The following is an 18,709-nucleotide window of genomic DNA, read 5'->3' on the forward strand; positions in this document are numbered from 1 at the left end:
GATACTAGGGAGCCTATGAAAGACCTCGAGACAAAGTTTATTCCATCAACAGGAACTTTAGGTCGAAAGATCAACCCTATCATCACAGAGGAAATCCCATCGACTGTGCCTGCCATGTGGCCTCCATATAAGTTACCTCCAAATTATTCTCCACTATTAGAAAATTCCAATATAGGATATATAGGAGAAGCAACCACTACAAGGAACAACACCTCATACAATCCTGCACCTCCTTCTAGTTATCCCCAGTGGGTATAACAACTAATTATAACCCTCCATATTTAGGGCCAGTTCCTATGTCACAACCTAACTCAAAAATGCCAAATATCTTTTCAACACAATGTAACAACCCAGCTTATATAGGGGTGTGCAAAAAAAAAACCAAAATGTGGTTAACCGGTTAAAAAACCATAACTACATTTTGGTTAACCAGTTTTATAAAACAATTTTAAAAACCATATCCATATTTTTCAAAATAGGTTAACCAAAACCAAATAAAAAAAATCGGTTTTTAACCGGTTAAAACCGGTTAACCAAATTAAAATAAAACCTAATTTCACTTCTTCTCCTCTTCGACAAATCCTCTTCAACAAAAACAAATCCACTCTTCGCCAATCACGGAATCGCCACCGTCAACATTTCTTCTTCTCTGCCTCTCGTCGGAGCTCGCCGGTGGTTCGTCGGCCTCTACCTCTTCGAGTTCGAGTCTTCCGTCTTCACTTTGATTCGAGACTCTGTCTCTCTGCCTCGACCTCCATTCGCGACTTTGTCTTCTCTCTTTTCGGTTCTCTTCTTCTTTTGTTGGTGGCTCGTCGGAGCTCATGCTCATCAATTGAGGTAAGCCTCATCCTTGCCCTTGGTTCTGAATTCTGAGTTTTATCTGGGTTATTTGTTATCTGGGTATTTTCTTTTTTGTTGATTTGTTCTGTTTTGTTCCTTCATGAGTATACTGACTTCTTCACTTCAATGGATTGAATGTGCAGATTTTAAAATCTCTCAGTATTGAACATTTGAACTCTCCATTTCAATGGATCCTGCTGTAAGTTTCTTCTTCACTGTAGTTCACTTTTTGTTGAAAAATATCTAATTAAACTAAGTAGTAGTTGAATCCTTGATGAACTGATTGCCATGCTCATTTATTATTTTTTTGGTTCAATTAGCAATCATATGAAAAATCATTATTTAGTTGAAGAAAACTAACTTATCTTATACATGTTTCTGGCTTTGTTGTTCTGATTTTTGTTGTAAATAGAATTTTGTTCTGAAAATCATTAACTGTGTTCTGCCTTGGCCTTCTTTTTCTTATCATTATTTACTGCCTTGAATCTTTCGCTCTAGCAAGTAGCAACTATAGTATAGGCAATGAAAACAACTCAATTTAGGAGTATAGTATAGTATAGGAGTTAGGAGTGCTTGCTTTCACTAGTCCCCACCTTAATTTGTCCACAAAATCCTATTTCTGGATTAGAAGTAGCCATATGTTTTGTTCCTGAATTTCCAGAAAAGCTATACTTGGTTGCTTGAATGAAGAAAAAAAGAAAAGCTTTGCTTCTTGTGGTCTTATGAGAAAAATGAAGAGACAGATCAATGTAGTGATTAGCAAAAAAACACAATGACAATAGATGATTTCAACAGTATTTTAGAATGTGGGCCCTTGGTGCGATGTGATGTTTTTATTTCAGTGACAAAAGTGATATTTATCAGCAGTTTCTTGCAATGAGTAAGAAAGAAACTAAAGTGTAAGTGTCAAACTAGAAGAGAATATTTTCAAAGATTTAGTAGATGAAATAATCTTCACATGAAAAATTTTCAAGAGAAAGAGTGGATGCACTACTTATTTTAAAATGCCTGCTTGGTTCTTAATTTCTTGAAGTGTTATAGGATTCTGTGAGTTCATGTAAATAGTGTAGATGTTATGTAAGGGTTTGACAATGGAGTTTTATTTATTGTGGATTGATTTTCATGTAACTTACATGTGAGTGTATATTACTACCAGTGTACATGTTGTTTCTATCTTAATTTCTCCAACTTTAATTCACTATCTATGTTTCTACGTAGAAGATAGCAACAGGGAGAAGAATATATTGGTGACATTCTTATTTGCTTTGTCTTTAAGGCTTATATATCTATGTATATATATTGATATCTATGGAATGATAAGGTTGTACGACTCTGATGATAAACAAGAACAAAATGGATTGTTAGGGTTTAGGAAATCATGATGAATTCAAATGATTCATTACTATGTATATGTATGTGATCTAAGAATGCAAGTTGCATCGGTTGTTGCCCTTCTATTCATCAATGCAGCTCCTATGTTCCTTCAATTTTTCCCCTTTTATCCTATTCTTCATTTATGCAGTAGGTTTTTACCACACAAGAATCGAAACTTTGATCAAATCAGTAGATATCTGATGATGCATGACTGGCTGGTGTACCATATAACAAGTTGATTGTTAACTTCTATGTATTTACAGTTTTAGTTTCCTGACTTTTATATCTTATGTAATTTTTTTCTTCATGTGTATAAAGGATTCTTACCATTATGCAGCAAAGTATTATTTTCTCCAACTTATCCTATGTCCTTTTAATTTGTATATATTTACAGATTTAATATTGTTAAAGTATTTAATAATTAGATTTTATGGCTTCTTTTTCAGAATGAGGTAGCCGATCATGATGTTTCCATTTCAGAGTCTGCAGAGCATTCGACTTCTACATTACCTCCTCTCCCAACCACATCATCTGAGCGCAAAAATCGATCAATAGTTTGGGAGCACTTCAAGAGAACCCCTGATGATGAAAGTAAGGCTCAATGTCAACACTGTTTAAAAGTGATCAAGTGCGGGAATGGAACAAGTGCAATGAGATCACATTTAAAGATTTGCATAAGCAATCCCGGTTCAGATAGAGGCAAACGACAGAAAACAGGCACATCGCCTAGCCCAGAAGCACAAGTGGGTAGGTTTGATGCAGAATATGCTCGAGAAAAATTGATATCAATGTTTGTTCGCGAGGAGCTTCCTTTTCGATTTGTAGAAAGTCAAGGTTTTAAAGAATATTCAGCGGCCTTGCAACCAGGATTCAATACTCTTTCACGTTTTACATTGGCACGTGACATCTTGGTGCTCCATGAAACAAAGAAGGTTCAACTTCAAAAATACTTTTCCAAATACGGAGGAAGAGTTTGTCTTACAACTGATAACTGGAGTTCGTGTCAGAATATGGCGTATATGTGTTTGACTGCTCATTTCATCGATGTGGACTGGAAGTTGCAAAAAAAATACTAAATTTTTGCCAAGTCACCGGCCACACGGGAGAGATTATGGCTCAAAATGTTGAAGCTTGCTTGAATAGCTGGAAGTTGAACAAGATTTTGAGTTTGACAGTTGATAATGCATCGTCTAACGATGTAGGAGTTATGTATTTACAAAGAAGACTAAATTCTTGGAAGAGTTCAGTTTTGAATGGAGAGTATCTCCATATGCGGTGTTGTGCGCATATTTTAAACCTGATTGTGAAGGATGGATTGAAGGAGATTGATGATTCAGTCGCCAAAATTCGAGATGCTGTGAAGTATGTCAGATCTTCAAATTCAAGATTAACTAGGTTTAAGGCATGTATTGCACAAGAGAATATTCCACATAAGACTCTTGTTTGCCTAGATGTTGAAACGCGATGGAACTCTACATACCTAATGTTAGTAGCAGCCTTAAAGCATCAGAAGGCATTTGAGCTATTAGAGATGCAAGACAAAAAATTTGTTGAAGAATTAAACAAGGGAAGAGGGGTACCTTCATTTCAAGATTGGGATTATGCTAAGTCCGTCTTACCATTTTTAGAGATGTTTTACGATGCTACACTTCGCATCTCTGGATCCTCTTATGTCACTAGTAACTTATACATGAAAGAAGTGTTTGCTCTTGGAAGGAGGATTCAACAATATCGTGATGATGATGATTTGAGCATAAGTCTTATGGCAAGTAAGATGAAAGCAAAATACAACAAGTATTGGGGAAATGCAAAAACTATTAACATGTTGTTGTTAATTGCCGTAATTCTAGATCCCTGCCATAAGTTGGATTATGTTGAGTGGTGCCTAGTTAATTCTTTTGGTGTGGAAGTGGGTGGTGAATTGAAGACAAAGTTGTCTTCTTGTCTTCATTCACTTTATAATTTATATCAAGGTGAAGATGAAGGAAACCAAGATGATACCCTCTCCCAACCGAGTGCAAGTGATAAAGCCAAAGACATTTATGATATGGGGTTATATCGTCGATCAACCGGTCGCAAATCCAATCTTAAATCTGAGCTTGATCGTTATTTGAATGAAGACTGTGAGCCAGATGATAAGCCTTTGGATATTCTAGGATGGTGGAAGGCTAACTCGAATCGGTTTTCCATCCTAGCAAATATGGCACGGGACATATTGGCTATACCAGTTTCAACAGTAGCTTCCGAGTCTGCTTTTAGTATGGGGGGAAGAATCATCGATCAATATCGTAGCTCATTGACTCCTAAGATGATAGAAGCCCTTGTATGTACCGAAGATTGGCTTAAAGGAGATTTTTTCTCTTCTCTTGCACCTGAGAATTTCGAAGAGCTTGAAAAGGTCGAGCAAGGTAAATTGAATAAAATTAATTATGTAGATTCAAATGATGAATAAAATTAATTAAATTATTCCATTAGTCTTTATAAATTTTTTAAATTTATAATTATAGTTTTTTTTTTACAGATTTGATTTTATCAGAGGACATTACTTGTTCAGTGGGTCCAGGTTCAATTGCACTTGAAGATGACTAGAAAGTTTGGATTGTTTATGTTTTCTTTAGTTATGTTCTAAACACTTAGGTGGTAAAGATATTAGACTTGCTTTTCCATATATGATTAGACTTGCTTATGTTTATGTTTATGTTTATGCTTATGTTTACGTTGGTTTGTTTGAGACTTTGAGGCACAACTTATAGCAGTTGCAATGTCAATTTTGGATGGGGACATTGGTATCAACAATTATAGCAGTTGGAATGTCATTTTTGTGAATAAGATGAAGGTCTTAGTTGCAGACTTGCAGTGGCTTTGAAATGTGTAGAGGAAGACAAAGATGCAAGACCAACTATGAGCCAAGTGGTTGAGATGCTTCAGAGCCATGACACAGATCCTTAGTGTTGAAGCTATACTCACCAAAACTTGCTAGTCTGGGTCTTTTGAGCTTGATTTTTCACTTTCTTTTTTGCATCAAGAGTATTGTACATAAACTATATCCAATTCTTGAGTTGCACTTGTTTCTTTCTTAGGCAGTTAGGCTACAGGGGAAGGGCGAAGGGAGTTGCATTTGAAAGAAAAAATTATTTAGAAAGAAAAAAAATTAATTTAGATTACAAAAATTTATTTTAAAAAAAAAGTAAAAAAATTTGGGTTTTTGTATGTGAAAAAATTAATTTTTGTGTAAAAAATGGTTTTTAGGTGTAAAAATAACTTTTTTTTTGTGTAAAAACCGGTTTTTTGATATAAAAATCGGTTTTTTAATGTAAAAACCGGTTTTTTGGTAAAAAAACCGGTTTTTTGGTGAAAACCGGTTTTTTTTTATGTAAAAACTGGTTATTTTTTGAAAACCGGTTTTTTTAAAAATAACCGGTTAAAAACCGGTTTTGAATTTTATTAACCGGTTAATAACCACTTTTTTAATGTAAAACCAATTTGGTTAATAACCAAGACTATATTTTTGGTTAACCAAAAAACTGGTTTGGTTTTTGGATTAACCAAACCATGAACACCCCTAAGCTTATAGCACGTCATGACCAATACTAGCTGCCAGACGTTACTACACGGCTTTTTCTAGAGACTCTAGACCTTATACTAAATATATACATATGAGCCTGTAGCGTTAGTCGAGATCGCGTGTCAGATATATAGATATAACGAAATAGATAATGGTTAAATAGATAATATATACATGATACATCGAAAATACAAAAAACATAGTAATATCATACATATATGCCGAAGGCTCATTTAGTACATCATAACTCCCACCGGGTTGTCATTGCTTATTCATGAAAATATTTACAGACTCCATATTTAAACTGATAGGCCTCAACTCACAAGAGTCACTCTAGTCTGGGACCTGTTCTAACTTGTTTATATAGGTTTTTACAAAAGCACCTAGCCCTATAAAAGTCTATACAAATCGAGGGAAAAATAACTACTATTACTGCTAATATTATAACTACTGTTGGTCATCATACCCTAGTAGCTGAAGAAACACGAAAGTAATGTGTGGAAGTAAGAGAAGTCGCTCTGATCCTCTAGTAATGCTATTGCTGCTCGCTAGTCCAAAGGTAGGAAACTCAAAAAAGATTTCTCCGTTTTGCATCTACAGAATGGGGAAGTATGAGAACCTAAAGTTCCTAGCAGGGTACTACACAGGAAAACCTAAGAGGTTCTGCAGCCTAAGTCTAAGACTTTGCGCAGTTAGGTCGGTAAGTCATACAAACAAGTACAAGCACAAGTATATAGCAGAATAATAACCAAGTATGGAATACAAGAAGCAGAGACAAAATACAATCACCAGGTACAAGTAAGCAATCACAAACATAGATAATGCAGCAACCAAAGTATGATGCTTGTTTAGTCCTATGCAGGCCATGAGCTAATGCGTCAGTTGACTAACCGTAACCCGACATTACCTAGGAGCTAGTCTTAGATATGGTTTTCCGATTTGTGTCCGTCCGTGCATATGTGTCGATGTGGTTAAGAATACCACCAGTCCGTGACAACAAGCTATCATCGCAAAGCTTGATGTCATAATATACGCACAAAGGGAAAACGGAATTTTAGTAGTCATTGGGTAATACCCGGCTCCAAACAACCTCAAGTACCTTGGGGTTTACAGTTCTTTTTTCTACAGCATATCTCAATAAAATTTATCTCTAAAGGACTTCTCTGCCATTCTTTTTACATAAAACTTGTGCCGGGTATTTTCTTAAAATGTCTAAGCCTTGTCACATATTTTACCATTTTGCTCTTGGTATTTTTGTACATTTCTAATTTTATCCTTTTTGTACATAACTTTATTTTTCTAGTTTTCTTTAGGCTTTTAGTGACGCTTCCACTACAAGTGTTATTACTTCACCATTCTACCTTCATGATTTTACTAAAAGACCTTCTTACATTCCATTAAGTTAATTAATATTTTTTAATTTTGACTTTACACCTAAAATTACTAATATGCACTTGTACTCTAATTTTACCATTTAACCTGATTTACCATATAAATATTACTGAATTAATCCTAATATTTTTCTATGATCAAATTATCTATAATACTTTAATTAATGTGAATTCCACCCTTAGGGACCAAAAAGATCCTTTTACCCTTTATTAATTTATTTACTTATTCTAGTTACCACTTTTTACCTTTTTACGTCTAACTTTTACTAAAGCTTTCATTTAGGTCCGAAACTTTATTGTAATTATAATTTTGACCAAACTACTTTATGCAATTACTAATTTATCCTTGATGACACTAGGTTCATAATTTTACTTATCTTTCAATTAAATTACATTTTAACCTTCTTTTTACGCAAAAATGACCATAACACTCTTTTTGCTTTTTCACTTTTATTCTGTAGGATTAAAATAAGTTTTCTAACCTCTATTTAATACTTATACATGTGAATTTCATGATCATTTAGTGGCTGAATTTTCAGGGGTGCAGTTTGTCATTTTTATCCACTTTTAGTGACTTTTAAGGCTTAAAACTTTAAACTCCAAGTGATCCAAATAATTTCAGTGGTTTCATACAATTTTCAGAGGCAAATAAACTTCATATATCACTCAAATAACAATCCAAAACAGAGAAGAATCACTGAATTTTCAGAATTAAGAATCAAGTTTAAAATCACCACAAAGTGGCTCATATGAACAAATAAAACAAGCACAAATATACTCTAACTAATCCTAACCCTTACCTCTTATGTAATTCAGTTATTAAACCTTTCATACACTAGAAAATATGCACACAAAGGCAGAAGCAAAGCTGGTGATGATGCAATTTTGTTTTGTGTAACACCCTACCACACAGAGCCTTACGCTTAAGTCGTAAAGCAGAGGTGGCAAGGTATTACGACCTCTAAAAGAAAAGTATATGTACATAGATATAGTTGGATGAAATCATATCTAGGAGCCTTGAAGGATAAGCTAATCAAAAATGATAAACAGAAAATCGTGTCACACTCGCATGGATATTTGTAAAACGGACAGAAAAAATAGAAAGATAACTGAAAACATATATACATATCAGAGTTCCAAAACTTAGATAGCAAGCTCCAGACTCGACCTGCGAAGCTAAGGCCGACCAGAGTATATGATTATATATATATACAACCCAAAATAAAACTCAAACCACAAAGTAAACCCCTGTATCTCCAAGTCGACCTCTAGGAGCGACAAAACACAAAATGTACATGTAGAGATTCTATAAACATGTATACATAGCCCAAAATCAAGATGTGACAGTCAAAAAGGTAGTTCTTCGCTTGAAAGGAGGCCAGGATATCAAGATGCTCAATGAGGTGTCTCTCAACCTGCATCTGAAAAACAACAACATAGTATGGGATGAGAACCGGAGGTTCTCAGTATGGTAAAGGTGCCCTCATAGTTAATATAAAAGGTCTCGGAAAAGTCAGAGGCATTCCTAGAACTCCGACACTCAAAATCATTCTTAAATAAGATAAACTAAACCAAAAGTTAGGTAAGTTATCTAACGTATTCTAGTTCTGAATCTAACTTTAACTTAATACTTCACTTTCTGTCGCCTCCAATCCTCCGAATCACTGGTGGAACAACCCTCTCCCCTCACACCTTCGTCAAGAGGGATTTCTCAGAAAACATACACATAAGCAAGGAAAACACAAATAAAGAAGCATTTACAGCAAGTAGAACAAGTAGCGGATAAGCAGAATTAAACAGTTAAGCAAACCAAAACAATGCACACTCAAGCAAACAAACAAATGCATATGATGTATGCCTGTCCTATGGCTGATGAGTCTCATCTGTCGGTTATACAGCCAACTCGACAGGTCTTGGTAGTTAACCATTGGACGGTCCCTCTGTGCGCGCATCCCCAAGCTCAATAATATTCCATGGAGTTAAACTCCAAACTCAAATATAATATTCCATGGAGTCATACTCCAAGCTCAATAATATAGTATTCTATGGAGTTAAACTCCAAGCTCAATAATATAGTATTCCATGGAGATGAACTCCAAGCTCAAATATAATATTCAATATTTATATATATGCATGCCCATGGGGGAATCCGGGGAGTTAAAGTGCCCGGTCAAATCTTGCGACAGAGGGTCAACAAATAGTCTCAAATACACAAGCCACATAATAATCTCTTTCCTTTTTAAAATAACACTTCAAATCAAGACTCAAATTCTTATAGAAACTTTGACAGTATCTCCTCTAAAACTCGATTTTCTGCCACCCTTCAAGGGTCCCAACTATCAAATCAAACACCTCTCAGTCCTTCAAATCATTTTCAGTAACAAATTATTTCAAAATCAAACAAATACCAATATTAAATCTTTTTCCAAACCGACCATCTTCAACAGCAAATTATTGACAACAGCTAAATTTCACATTTTATACCATATACACAACCCATCAATTATTCATTCATTTCATTCCTATCTTAAGGTCTTCTAGTCTAAGTTTTCACGTGACATTAAACATTAACTACGAGAAATTAAAACCATACCTTCGCACGAAATCAAAATATTCAAAGCTCAGGAGAAGCTTTCTGAGTGAGCTATCGAAGAAGAAAATGTCCAGAATCGTTTGTGCCTCCTAAAACTCCCGTTGGCCAAACCCAAAGGAAAGAGGAGCTACGTCACTGTCAACTTTCACTAATCAAAAATGGTACCAACGTATAGAGGAGGAGGTTACGAATACTCTTACCGAATTAAATATTTTATTGGAGTTACGGATTTCAAGAAATCGAAGCCAGAAATTTAGAAGGATTTACGTTCTCTCTCGGTCTTCTCTCTGTTTTCTTTCTTTTTTTTCCTCTCGCATACGTTAATTATATATATATATATATATATATATATATATATATATATGTATGATTAATACAAATACGCCGCCTTAGTTTTTTTATATTATATATACACTTTATGAAAGAAAATTATAGTAATAGATTATACTTATACTGGAGGAAAGCTAAGAATGAATTATAATAGCATAATATTATATTACAAAACTTAATATTATATGTATATGTATACATAACGATAATGATATATATATATATATATATATATATATATATATATATATGATAATAATAATATATATGTAACCTAATGCAAAGTATAAATCACCTTTTATTTTCTATACTTTATAGTTAATAATAGTAATAATAATACTAGCAATAGTAATGATGGTCATATAATAATAATAATAATAATAAACGTAATAATAGTAATAATAATAGTAATGCAATGAATATAATATATATAAATTTATAATGCAATTTAATACTTACGGCAATAATAATAATAATAATAATAATAATAATAATAATAATAATAATAATAATAATAATAATAATAATATGGATTTGATTAAATTTAAATTATTATAAAATTAGTTCAATTACTATAATAAAAATAATTTTTTAAAAATAAAAAATTTTAATTTTATAAAATAAATTATAACTTATTTATATTTATATTTTTAAAACTAAGGATCGCTACATTCTACCCACTTTATAAAAATTTTCGCCTTTGAAAATTGATATAAAATGGAAAAGATTTATACTAACGTGACTTCCCTTCTTGAACATGTCAAAGAAAAACAGAAATATTTGATATGATTTATTTATAAATCCAGGATATTCTTATGGCTTAAAAGTCTACGCAAAACGGAAGATACAAGATAGACTCGATGCATAAAGGTTATAAGACAGGCTGGTACTAGAACGGCGGGTTTATCATCCCTAATACTCGCTTCATCTAGCTCATAAATTCTGCCGATTCTAATGGTGTCACCTTACGTAATACAATCGAAACTGGTTCAGCCTCTGACACTAAATCTATCACAACTTACTCTTTCTCTTGACACCTAACTGATTATCAATTACGGGTTCAATCTATGTCATGTCTCTTCCTCATAACTTACCATCTCTGGGTTTCAGGTAATTGTCCCGCACAGCTCTCAACATTTCCGGTCCCATATGTATAACTTAAGTTGTATGCTCATAATAGTTCGACGCACTATTGTTGCGCCACTCTTATTATTATTCTCCAAGAATTTAGTCACTTTTCTAGGCTGACCAACTATCGTTCTGTCTCACCATTTGGAGGTCTTTAGTCGATCGCTCAGTTGAAAATCACAAGGCTCACGACTCGGTAATGTACTACAATGAATGCTACGTGTTATTTACTATGCAAGGCAGTCAGAAATTTCATTATTAGTTCGTGATTACCTCTAATCGGAGTATCTGCGCTTCCAGCACCATCCGCTGTCATAGTGAACACGCGTCCCTGATGTTGTGCCTTTCCAGCTTCTTGATTCTTCTTTTTTTCTGGACAATTCCAAGACAAATGCCCAGCTTCACCACAGTAATAGCATACACCTAAACCAGTCCTGCACGGAATATTCGGGTGGTACTTTCCACACCTCCTACAAGTTAAATCATTCGGTGGGGTCTGAGCTTGCTTTCCTTTGCCTCTTCCCTGGCTATTGTTATTACTGATCTCTGGAAGTTATTCTGACCCAAATGTGGTTGTGGGGTATAACCGTCTTACTTAAAATCTTGTCCTATAGGGGCGAAGTTCCTTTCGTGATCTCTCCTAACAAAAATTCGTTGATCACTCTTATCTGATGTCGCCTTTCTCAGACAATCCTCAGCAACTCTAATTTTGTTTACCAGTTCCGAAAACACTCTGATCTCCATTGGTGCAACAAAGCTCAGAATATCACTTCGAAGACCTCCCTCATACTTAATACATTTCCACTCAGAAAAATCTTCAGGCGCACCTTGACAGATACGAGAAAAGCGACATAACTCATCAAACCTGCTAGTATACTCAGTAACAGTCATCTGTCCTTGCTTTAACTGCATCAGTTCGAGTTCCTTGGCATTTCTGGCTGAATTAGGAAAGTATTTCTTATAGAAATTTGTTCGGAAAACCTCCCAAGGAATCACAACGCCATCTGGCTGCAGGATACGTCGTGTCCTCTGCCACCAATACTAAGCCTCACCCTGCAGCTAATAAGTTCCAAACTCAACCCATTGCTCCTCAGGAACCTGCTGAGCCTGCAGTGCCCGTTCCATAGCCTGAATCCAATTGTTTGCATTAGTGGGATTTGAGGTTCCTCTGAAGGTCGGAGGGTGAACTTTCAGAAATGTAGCAAGTGTCATGGGACCGTCCTCATCATTATTGTTTCTGTGATTACCCTGGTTTATCTGATTACCCAGTGCCTCGGCTGTCACCTGCATAGCCGCAGCCATATTTCCCAGGGAAGCCATGAAGTCTACTGGATCATTCCCTGCCGGGCCAGGAGTAACGGTGCCTTTCCTCCATCTACCTCGCCCGCGACTGCGTCCGTGAGTCGACATCTGGTCTTTTTACACACCAAACAAGTGATATTAAGTTGATCAGTCTCAATATCGCAAGTTTAATGCTTCAAGTTTCAAATGCATGCTCATAAACGTTGCCACATATATCAATCAGATATCCTAATAGCACATACACACACCCAGAGTATGCCCAGAAGCATAATCAGTCCATCTCTCAAGCTCTACAGGAACGAACTGCTCTGATACCAAAATGTAACACCTTACCACACAGAGCCTTACACTTAAGTCGTAAAGTAGAGGTGGCAAGGTATTACTATCTCTAAAAGAAAAGGATATATACATAGATATAGTAGGATGAAATCATATCTAGGAGCCTTGAAGGATAAGCTACTCAAAAATGATAAACAGAAAATCGTGTCACACTTGCATGGATATTTATAAAATGGACAGGAAAAATCGAAAAATAACTGAAAACATATATACATATCAGAGTTCCAAAACTTAGATAGCAAGCTTCAGACTCGACTTGCGAAGCTAAGGCCGACCAGAGTATATGATTATATATATATATAAAACCCAAAATAAAACTCAAACCACAAAGTAAATCCCTGTATCTCCAAGTCGACCTCTAGGTGGGACAAAACACAAAATGTACATGTCGAGATTCTATAAACATGTATACATAGCTCAAAATCAAGATGTGACAGTCAAAAAGGTAGTTCTTCGCTTGAAAAGAGGATATCCAGACGCTCAACGAGGTGTCTCTCGACCTGCATCTGAAAAATAACAACATAGTATGGGATGAGAACCCGAGGTTCTCAGTATGATAAAGGTGCCTGCATAGTTAATATAAAAGGTCTCGGGAAAGCCAGAGGCATTCCTAAAACTCCGACACTCAAAATTATTCTTAAATAAGATAAACTAAACCAAAAGTTAGGTAAGTTATCTAACGTATTCTAGTTCTGAATCTAACTTTAACTTAATACTTCACTTTCTGTCGCCTCCAATCCTCCGAATCACTGGTGGAACAACCCTCTCCCCTCACACCTTCGTCAATAGGGATTTCTCAGAAAACATACACATACAGTTTAAGCAAGAAAAACACAGATAGAGAAGCATTTACAGCAAGTAGAACAAGTAGCGGATAAGCAGAATTAAACAGTTAAGCAAACCAAAACAATGCACACTCAAGCAAACAAACAGATGCATATGATGTATGCCTGTCCTATGGCTGATGAGTCTCATCTGTCAGTTATACAGCCAACCCGACAGGTCCTGGTAGTTAACCATTGGACAATCCCTCTGTGCGCGCATCCCCAAGCTCAATAATATTCCATGGAGTTAAACTCCAAGCTCAAATATAATATTCCATAGAGTCATACTCCAAGCTGAATAATATAGTATTCCATGGAGTTAAACTCCAAGCTCAATAATATAGTATTTCATGGAGACGAACTCCAAGCTCAAATATAATATTCAATATTTATATATATATGCATGCCCATGGGGGAATTCGGGGAGTTAAAGTACCCGGTCACATCTTACGACAGAGGGTCAACAAATAGTCTCAAATACACAAGCCACATAATAATCTCTTTTCTTTTTAAAATAACACTTCAAATCAAGACTCCAATTCTTATAGAAACTTTGACAGTATCTCCTCTAAAACTCAAATTTCTGCCACCCTTCAAGGGTCCCAACTATCAAATCAAACACCTCTCAGTCCTTCAAATCATTTTCAGTAACAAATTATTTCAAAATCAAACAAATACCAATATTAAATCTTTTTCCAAACCGACCAACTTAAACAGCAAATTATTGACAACAACTAAACCTCACATTTTATACCATATATACAATCCATCAATTATTCATTCATTTCATTCCTATCTTAAGGTCTTCTAGCCTAAATTTTCACGTGACATTAAACATTAACTACGAGAAACTAAAACTATACATTCGCACGAAATCAAAATATTCAAAGCTCAGGAGAAGCTTTCTGAGTGAACTATCGAAGAAGAAAATGTCCAGAATCGTCTATGTCTCCTAAAACTCCCGTTGGCCAAACCCAAAGAAAAGAGGAGCTACGTCACTGTCAACTTTCACTAATAAAAAATGGTACCAACGTATAGAGGAGGAGGTTACGAATACTCTTACTGGATTAGATTTTTAATTGAAGTTACAAATTTTAAGAAATCAAAGCCGAAAATTCAGACGGATTTACGTTCTCTCTCGGTCTTCTCTCTCCATTTTCTTTCTTTTCTTTCCTCTCACATTTATATATATATGATTAATACAAATACGGCGCCTTATTAGCTTTCTTTATATTATATATACACTTTATAAAAGGAAATTATAGTAATAGATTATACTTATACTAGAGGAAAGCTAAGAATGAATTATAATAGCATAATATTATATTACAACACTTAATATTATATGCATATGTATACATAACGATAATGATATATATATATATATATATATATATATATATATATATATATATATATATATATATATATATTATATACGTAACCTAAAGTATAATGATAATAATAACATATATGTAACCTAATGCAAAGTAGAAACCACCTTTTATTTTTTATGCTTTATAGTTAATAATAGTAATAATAATACTAGCAATAGTAATGATGGTCATGTAATAATAATAATAAACGTAATAATAGTAATAATAATAGTAATGCAATGAATATAATATATATATATATATATATAAATTTATAATGCAATTTAATACTTACGGCAATTATATACAATAATAATAATAATAATAATAATAATAATAATAATAATAATAATAATAATAATAATATAGATTTGATTAAATTCAAATTATTATAAAATTAGTTCAATTACTGATAATAAAAATAATTTTTTTAAAAATAAGGAATTTTAATTTTATAAAATAAATTATAACTTATTTATATTTATATTTTAAAACTAAGGGTCGCTACATTTTGGGCCGATAGTGTCGCAAAAAGGTCAAAATTTAACCACTTTGAGCTCGAATTTCTCTAACTCCTTAGTCATGCTCCATGGGTGCTTCAAGAGGAATTCTCTTTATACGGAGGAGTGTAGAAATTCATCATAGCTTCTTGGTGCACGAAATTGTGATCATCAATGGCGCCATCAACATGGTACGCTCAATTGCAATCTCAACACTTTATCACAACTTCGCACAACTAACCAGCAAGTGCACTGGGTCGTCCAAGTAATAAACCTTACGCGAGTAAGGGTCGATCCCACGGAGATTGTTGGTATGAAGCAAGCTATGATCACCTTGTAAATCTCAGTCAGGCAGATTCAAATGGTTATGAATGATATATGAATAAAGCATAAAGTAAAGATAGAGATACTTATGTAATTCATTGGTGAGAACTTCAGATAAGCGAATGGAGATGCTTTGTCCCTTCCGTCTCTCTGCTTTCCTACTGTCTTCATCCAATCCTTCTTACTCCTTTCCATGGCAAGCTGTATGTTGGGCATCACCGTTGTCAGTGGCTACAATCTCGTCCTCTCACTGAAAATGTTCAACGCACCCTGTCACGGCACGGCTAATCATCTGTCGGTTCTCAATCAGGTTGGAATAGAATCCAGTGATTCTTTTGCGTCTGTCACTAACGCCCAGCCTTCAGGAGTTTGAAGCTCGTCACAATCATTCAATCATTGAATCCTACTCAGAATACCACAGACAAGGTTTAGACCTTCCGGATTCTCTTGAATGCCGCCATCAATTCTAGCTTATACCACGAAGATTCCGATTAAAGAATCCAAGAGATAAACATTCAAGCCTTGTTTGCTTGTAGAACGGGAGTGGTTGTCAGGCACGCGTTCATAAGTGAGAATGATGATGAGCGTCACATAATCATCACATTCATCAAGTTCTTGAGTGCAAATGAATATCTTGGAATAAGAACAAGCTGAATTGAATAGAAGAACAATAGTAATTGCATTAATACTCGAGGTACAGCAGAGCTCCACACCTTAATCTATGGTGTGTAGAAACTCCACTATTGAAAATACATAAGAACAAGGTCTAGGCATGGCCGAATGGCCAGCCTCCCAATACATGATCAAAAGACTCCAAATGATCAAGGATCCATAGATTCAAAGATCTAAAGATGATCAAAGATCCAAAGATCAAAATACAATAGCAAAAGGTCTTATTTATAAAGAACTAGTAGCCTAATGTTTACAGAAATGAGTAAATGACAGAAAAATCCACTTCCGGGCACACTTGGTGTGTGCTTGGGCTGAGCATTGAAGCATTTTCGTGTAGAGACTCTTCTTGGAGTTAAACGCCGGCTTTTGTGCCAGTTTGGGCGTTTAACTCCCATTCTTGTGCCAGTTCCGGCGTTTAACGCCGGGCAGTTTTGAGCTCATTTGGAACGCCAGTTTGGGCCATCAAATCTCGGGCAAAGTATAGACTATTATACATTGCTGGAAAGCCCAGGATGTCTACTTTCCAACGCCATTGAGAGAGCGCCAATTAGGCTTTTGTAGCTCTAGAAAATCCACTTCGAGTGCAGGGAGGTCAGAATCCAACAGCATATGCAGTCCATTTCAGTCTTTGAATCAGATTTTTGCTCAGGTCCCTCAATTTCAGCCAGAAAATACCGGAAATCACAGAAAAACACACAAACTCATAGTAAAGTCCAGAAAAGTGAATTTTAACTAAAAACTAATAAAAATATACTAAAAACTAACTAAAATATACTAAAAACAATGCCAAAAAGCGTACAAATTATCCGCTCATCACAACACCAAACTTAAATTGTTGCTTGTCCCCAAGCAACTGAAAATCAAATAAGATGAAAAGAAGAGAATATGCAATGAATTTCAAAAATATCTATGAAGATCAGTATTAATTAGATGAGCGGGGCTTTTAGCTTTTTGCCTCTGAATAGTTTTGGCATCTCACTCTATCCTTTGTAATTCAGAATGATTGGCTTCTATAGGAACTCAGAATCCAGATAGTGTTATTGATTCTCCTAGTTAAGTATGATAATTCTTGAACACAGCTACTTTATGAGTCTTGGCCGTGGCCCAAAGCACTCTGTCTTCCAGTATTACCACCGGATACATACATGCCACAGACACATAATTGGGTGAACCTTTTCAGATTGTGACTCAGCTTTGCTAGAGTCCCCAATTAGAGGTGTCCAGGGTTCTTAAGCACACTCTTTTTGCCTTGGATCACAACTTTATTTCTTTCTTTTTCTTTCTTTTTCTCTTTCTCCCTTTTTTTCGTTCTTTTTCTTTTTTTTTTCGCTTCTTCTCTTTTTTTTTCTTCCTTTTTTTTTGTATTCACTGCTTTTTCTTGCTTCAAGAATCATTTTTATGATTTTTCAGATCCTCAGTAACATGTCTCCTTTTTCATCATTCTTTCAAGAGCCAACCATTCATGAACAACAAATTCAAAAGACATATGCACTGTTTAAGCATACATTCAGAAAACAAAAGTATTGCCACCACATCAAAATAATTAATCTGTTATAAAATTTAAAATTCATGCAATTCTTCTTTTTTTTTTCAATTAAGAACATGTTTCATTTAAGAAAGGTGATGGATTCATAGGACATTCATAACTTTAAGGCATAGACACTAAGACACTAATGATCATAAGACATAAACATAGATAAACATAAGCATGATTTTTCGAAAAACAGAAAAATAAAGAACAAGGAAATTAAAGATCGGGTCCACCTTAGTGATAGCAGCTTGTTCTTCCTCTTGAAGATCTTATGGAGTGCTTGAGCTCTTCAATGTCTCTTCCTTGTCTTTGTTGCTCCTCTCTCATGATTCTTTGATCTTCTCTAATTTCATGGAGGAGGATGGAATGTTCTTGGTGCTCCACCCTTAGTTGTCCCATGTTGGAACTCAATTCTCCTAGGGAGGTGTTGATTTGCTCCCAATAGTTTTGTGGAGGAAAGTGCATCCCTTGAAGCATCTCAGGAATTTCATGATGAGTGGGATCTCTTGTTTGCTCCATCCTTTTCTTAGTGATGGGCTTGTCCTCATCAATGGGGATGTCTCCCTCTATGTCAACTCCAACTGAATAACAGAGGTGACAAATGAGATGAGGAAAGGCTA

At 35.0% G+C, this 18,709-nt stretch overlaps 1 protein-coding gene and 1 long non-coding RNA gene across 2 annotated transcripts; both read left to right on the forward strand.

Annotated features, from left to right (window-relative positions):
* Window positions 1–618: 618 nt before the first annotated feature.
* On the forward strand, window positions 619–2,676 carry LOC130979149 (uncharacterized). Its single transcript, XR_009086527.1, has 3 exons — window positions 619–837; window positions 984–1,039; window positions 2,661–2,676. It is a non-coding gene; the product is annotated as an uncharacterized LOC130979149 (long non-coding RNA).
* A 649-nt stretch (window positions 2,677–3,325) lies between these two features.
* On the forward strand, window positions 3,326–5,080 carry LOC130980731 (zinc finger BED domain-containing protein RICESLEEPER 2-like). The gene is made up of 3 exons (XM_057904381.1): window positions 3,326–4,622; window positions 4,736–4,777; window positions 4,947–5,080. Exons 1-3 carry the CDS (start codon window positions 3,326–3,328, stop codon window positions 5,078–5,080), a joined length of 1,473 nt encoding a protein of 490 aa, XP_057760364.1.
* Window positions 5,081–18,709: the final 13,629 nt, after the last annotated feature.

Source organism: Arachis stenosperma, chromosome 5 (assembly GCF_014773155.1).
Source record: "Arachis stenosperma cultivar V10309 chromosome 5, arast.V10309.gnm1.PFL2, whole genome shotgun sequence".
Taxonomy (NCBI): Eukaryota; Viridiplantae; Streptophyta; class Magnoliopsida; order Fabales; family Fabaceae; genus Arachis; species Arachis stenosperma.

Bases quoted from the DNA above. Each gene is read 5' to 3' on its own strand.
- LOC130980731 (XM_057904381.1), top strand. From the start codon at position 3,326: ATGGCTCAAAATGTTGAAGCTTGCTTGAATAGCTGGAAGTTGAACAAG. The intron at 4,623-4,735 runs GTAAATTGAATA...TTTTTTTTACAG, and splicing joins GCTTGAAAAGGTCGAGCAAG to ATTTGATTTTATCAGAGGAC. The intron at 4,778-4,946 runs GTTCAATTGCAC...GGTTTGTTTGAG, and splicing joins TACTTGTTCAGTGGGTCCAG to ACTTTGAGGCACAACTTATA.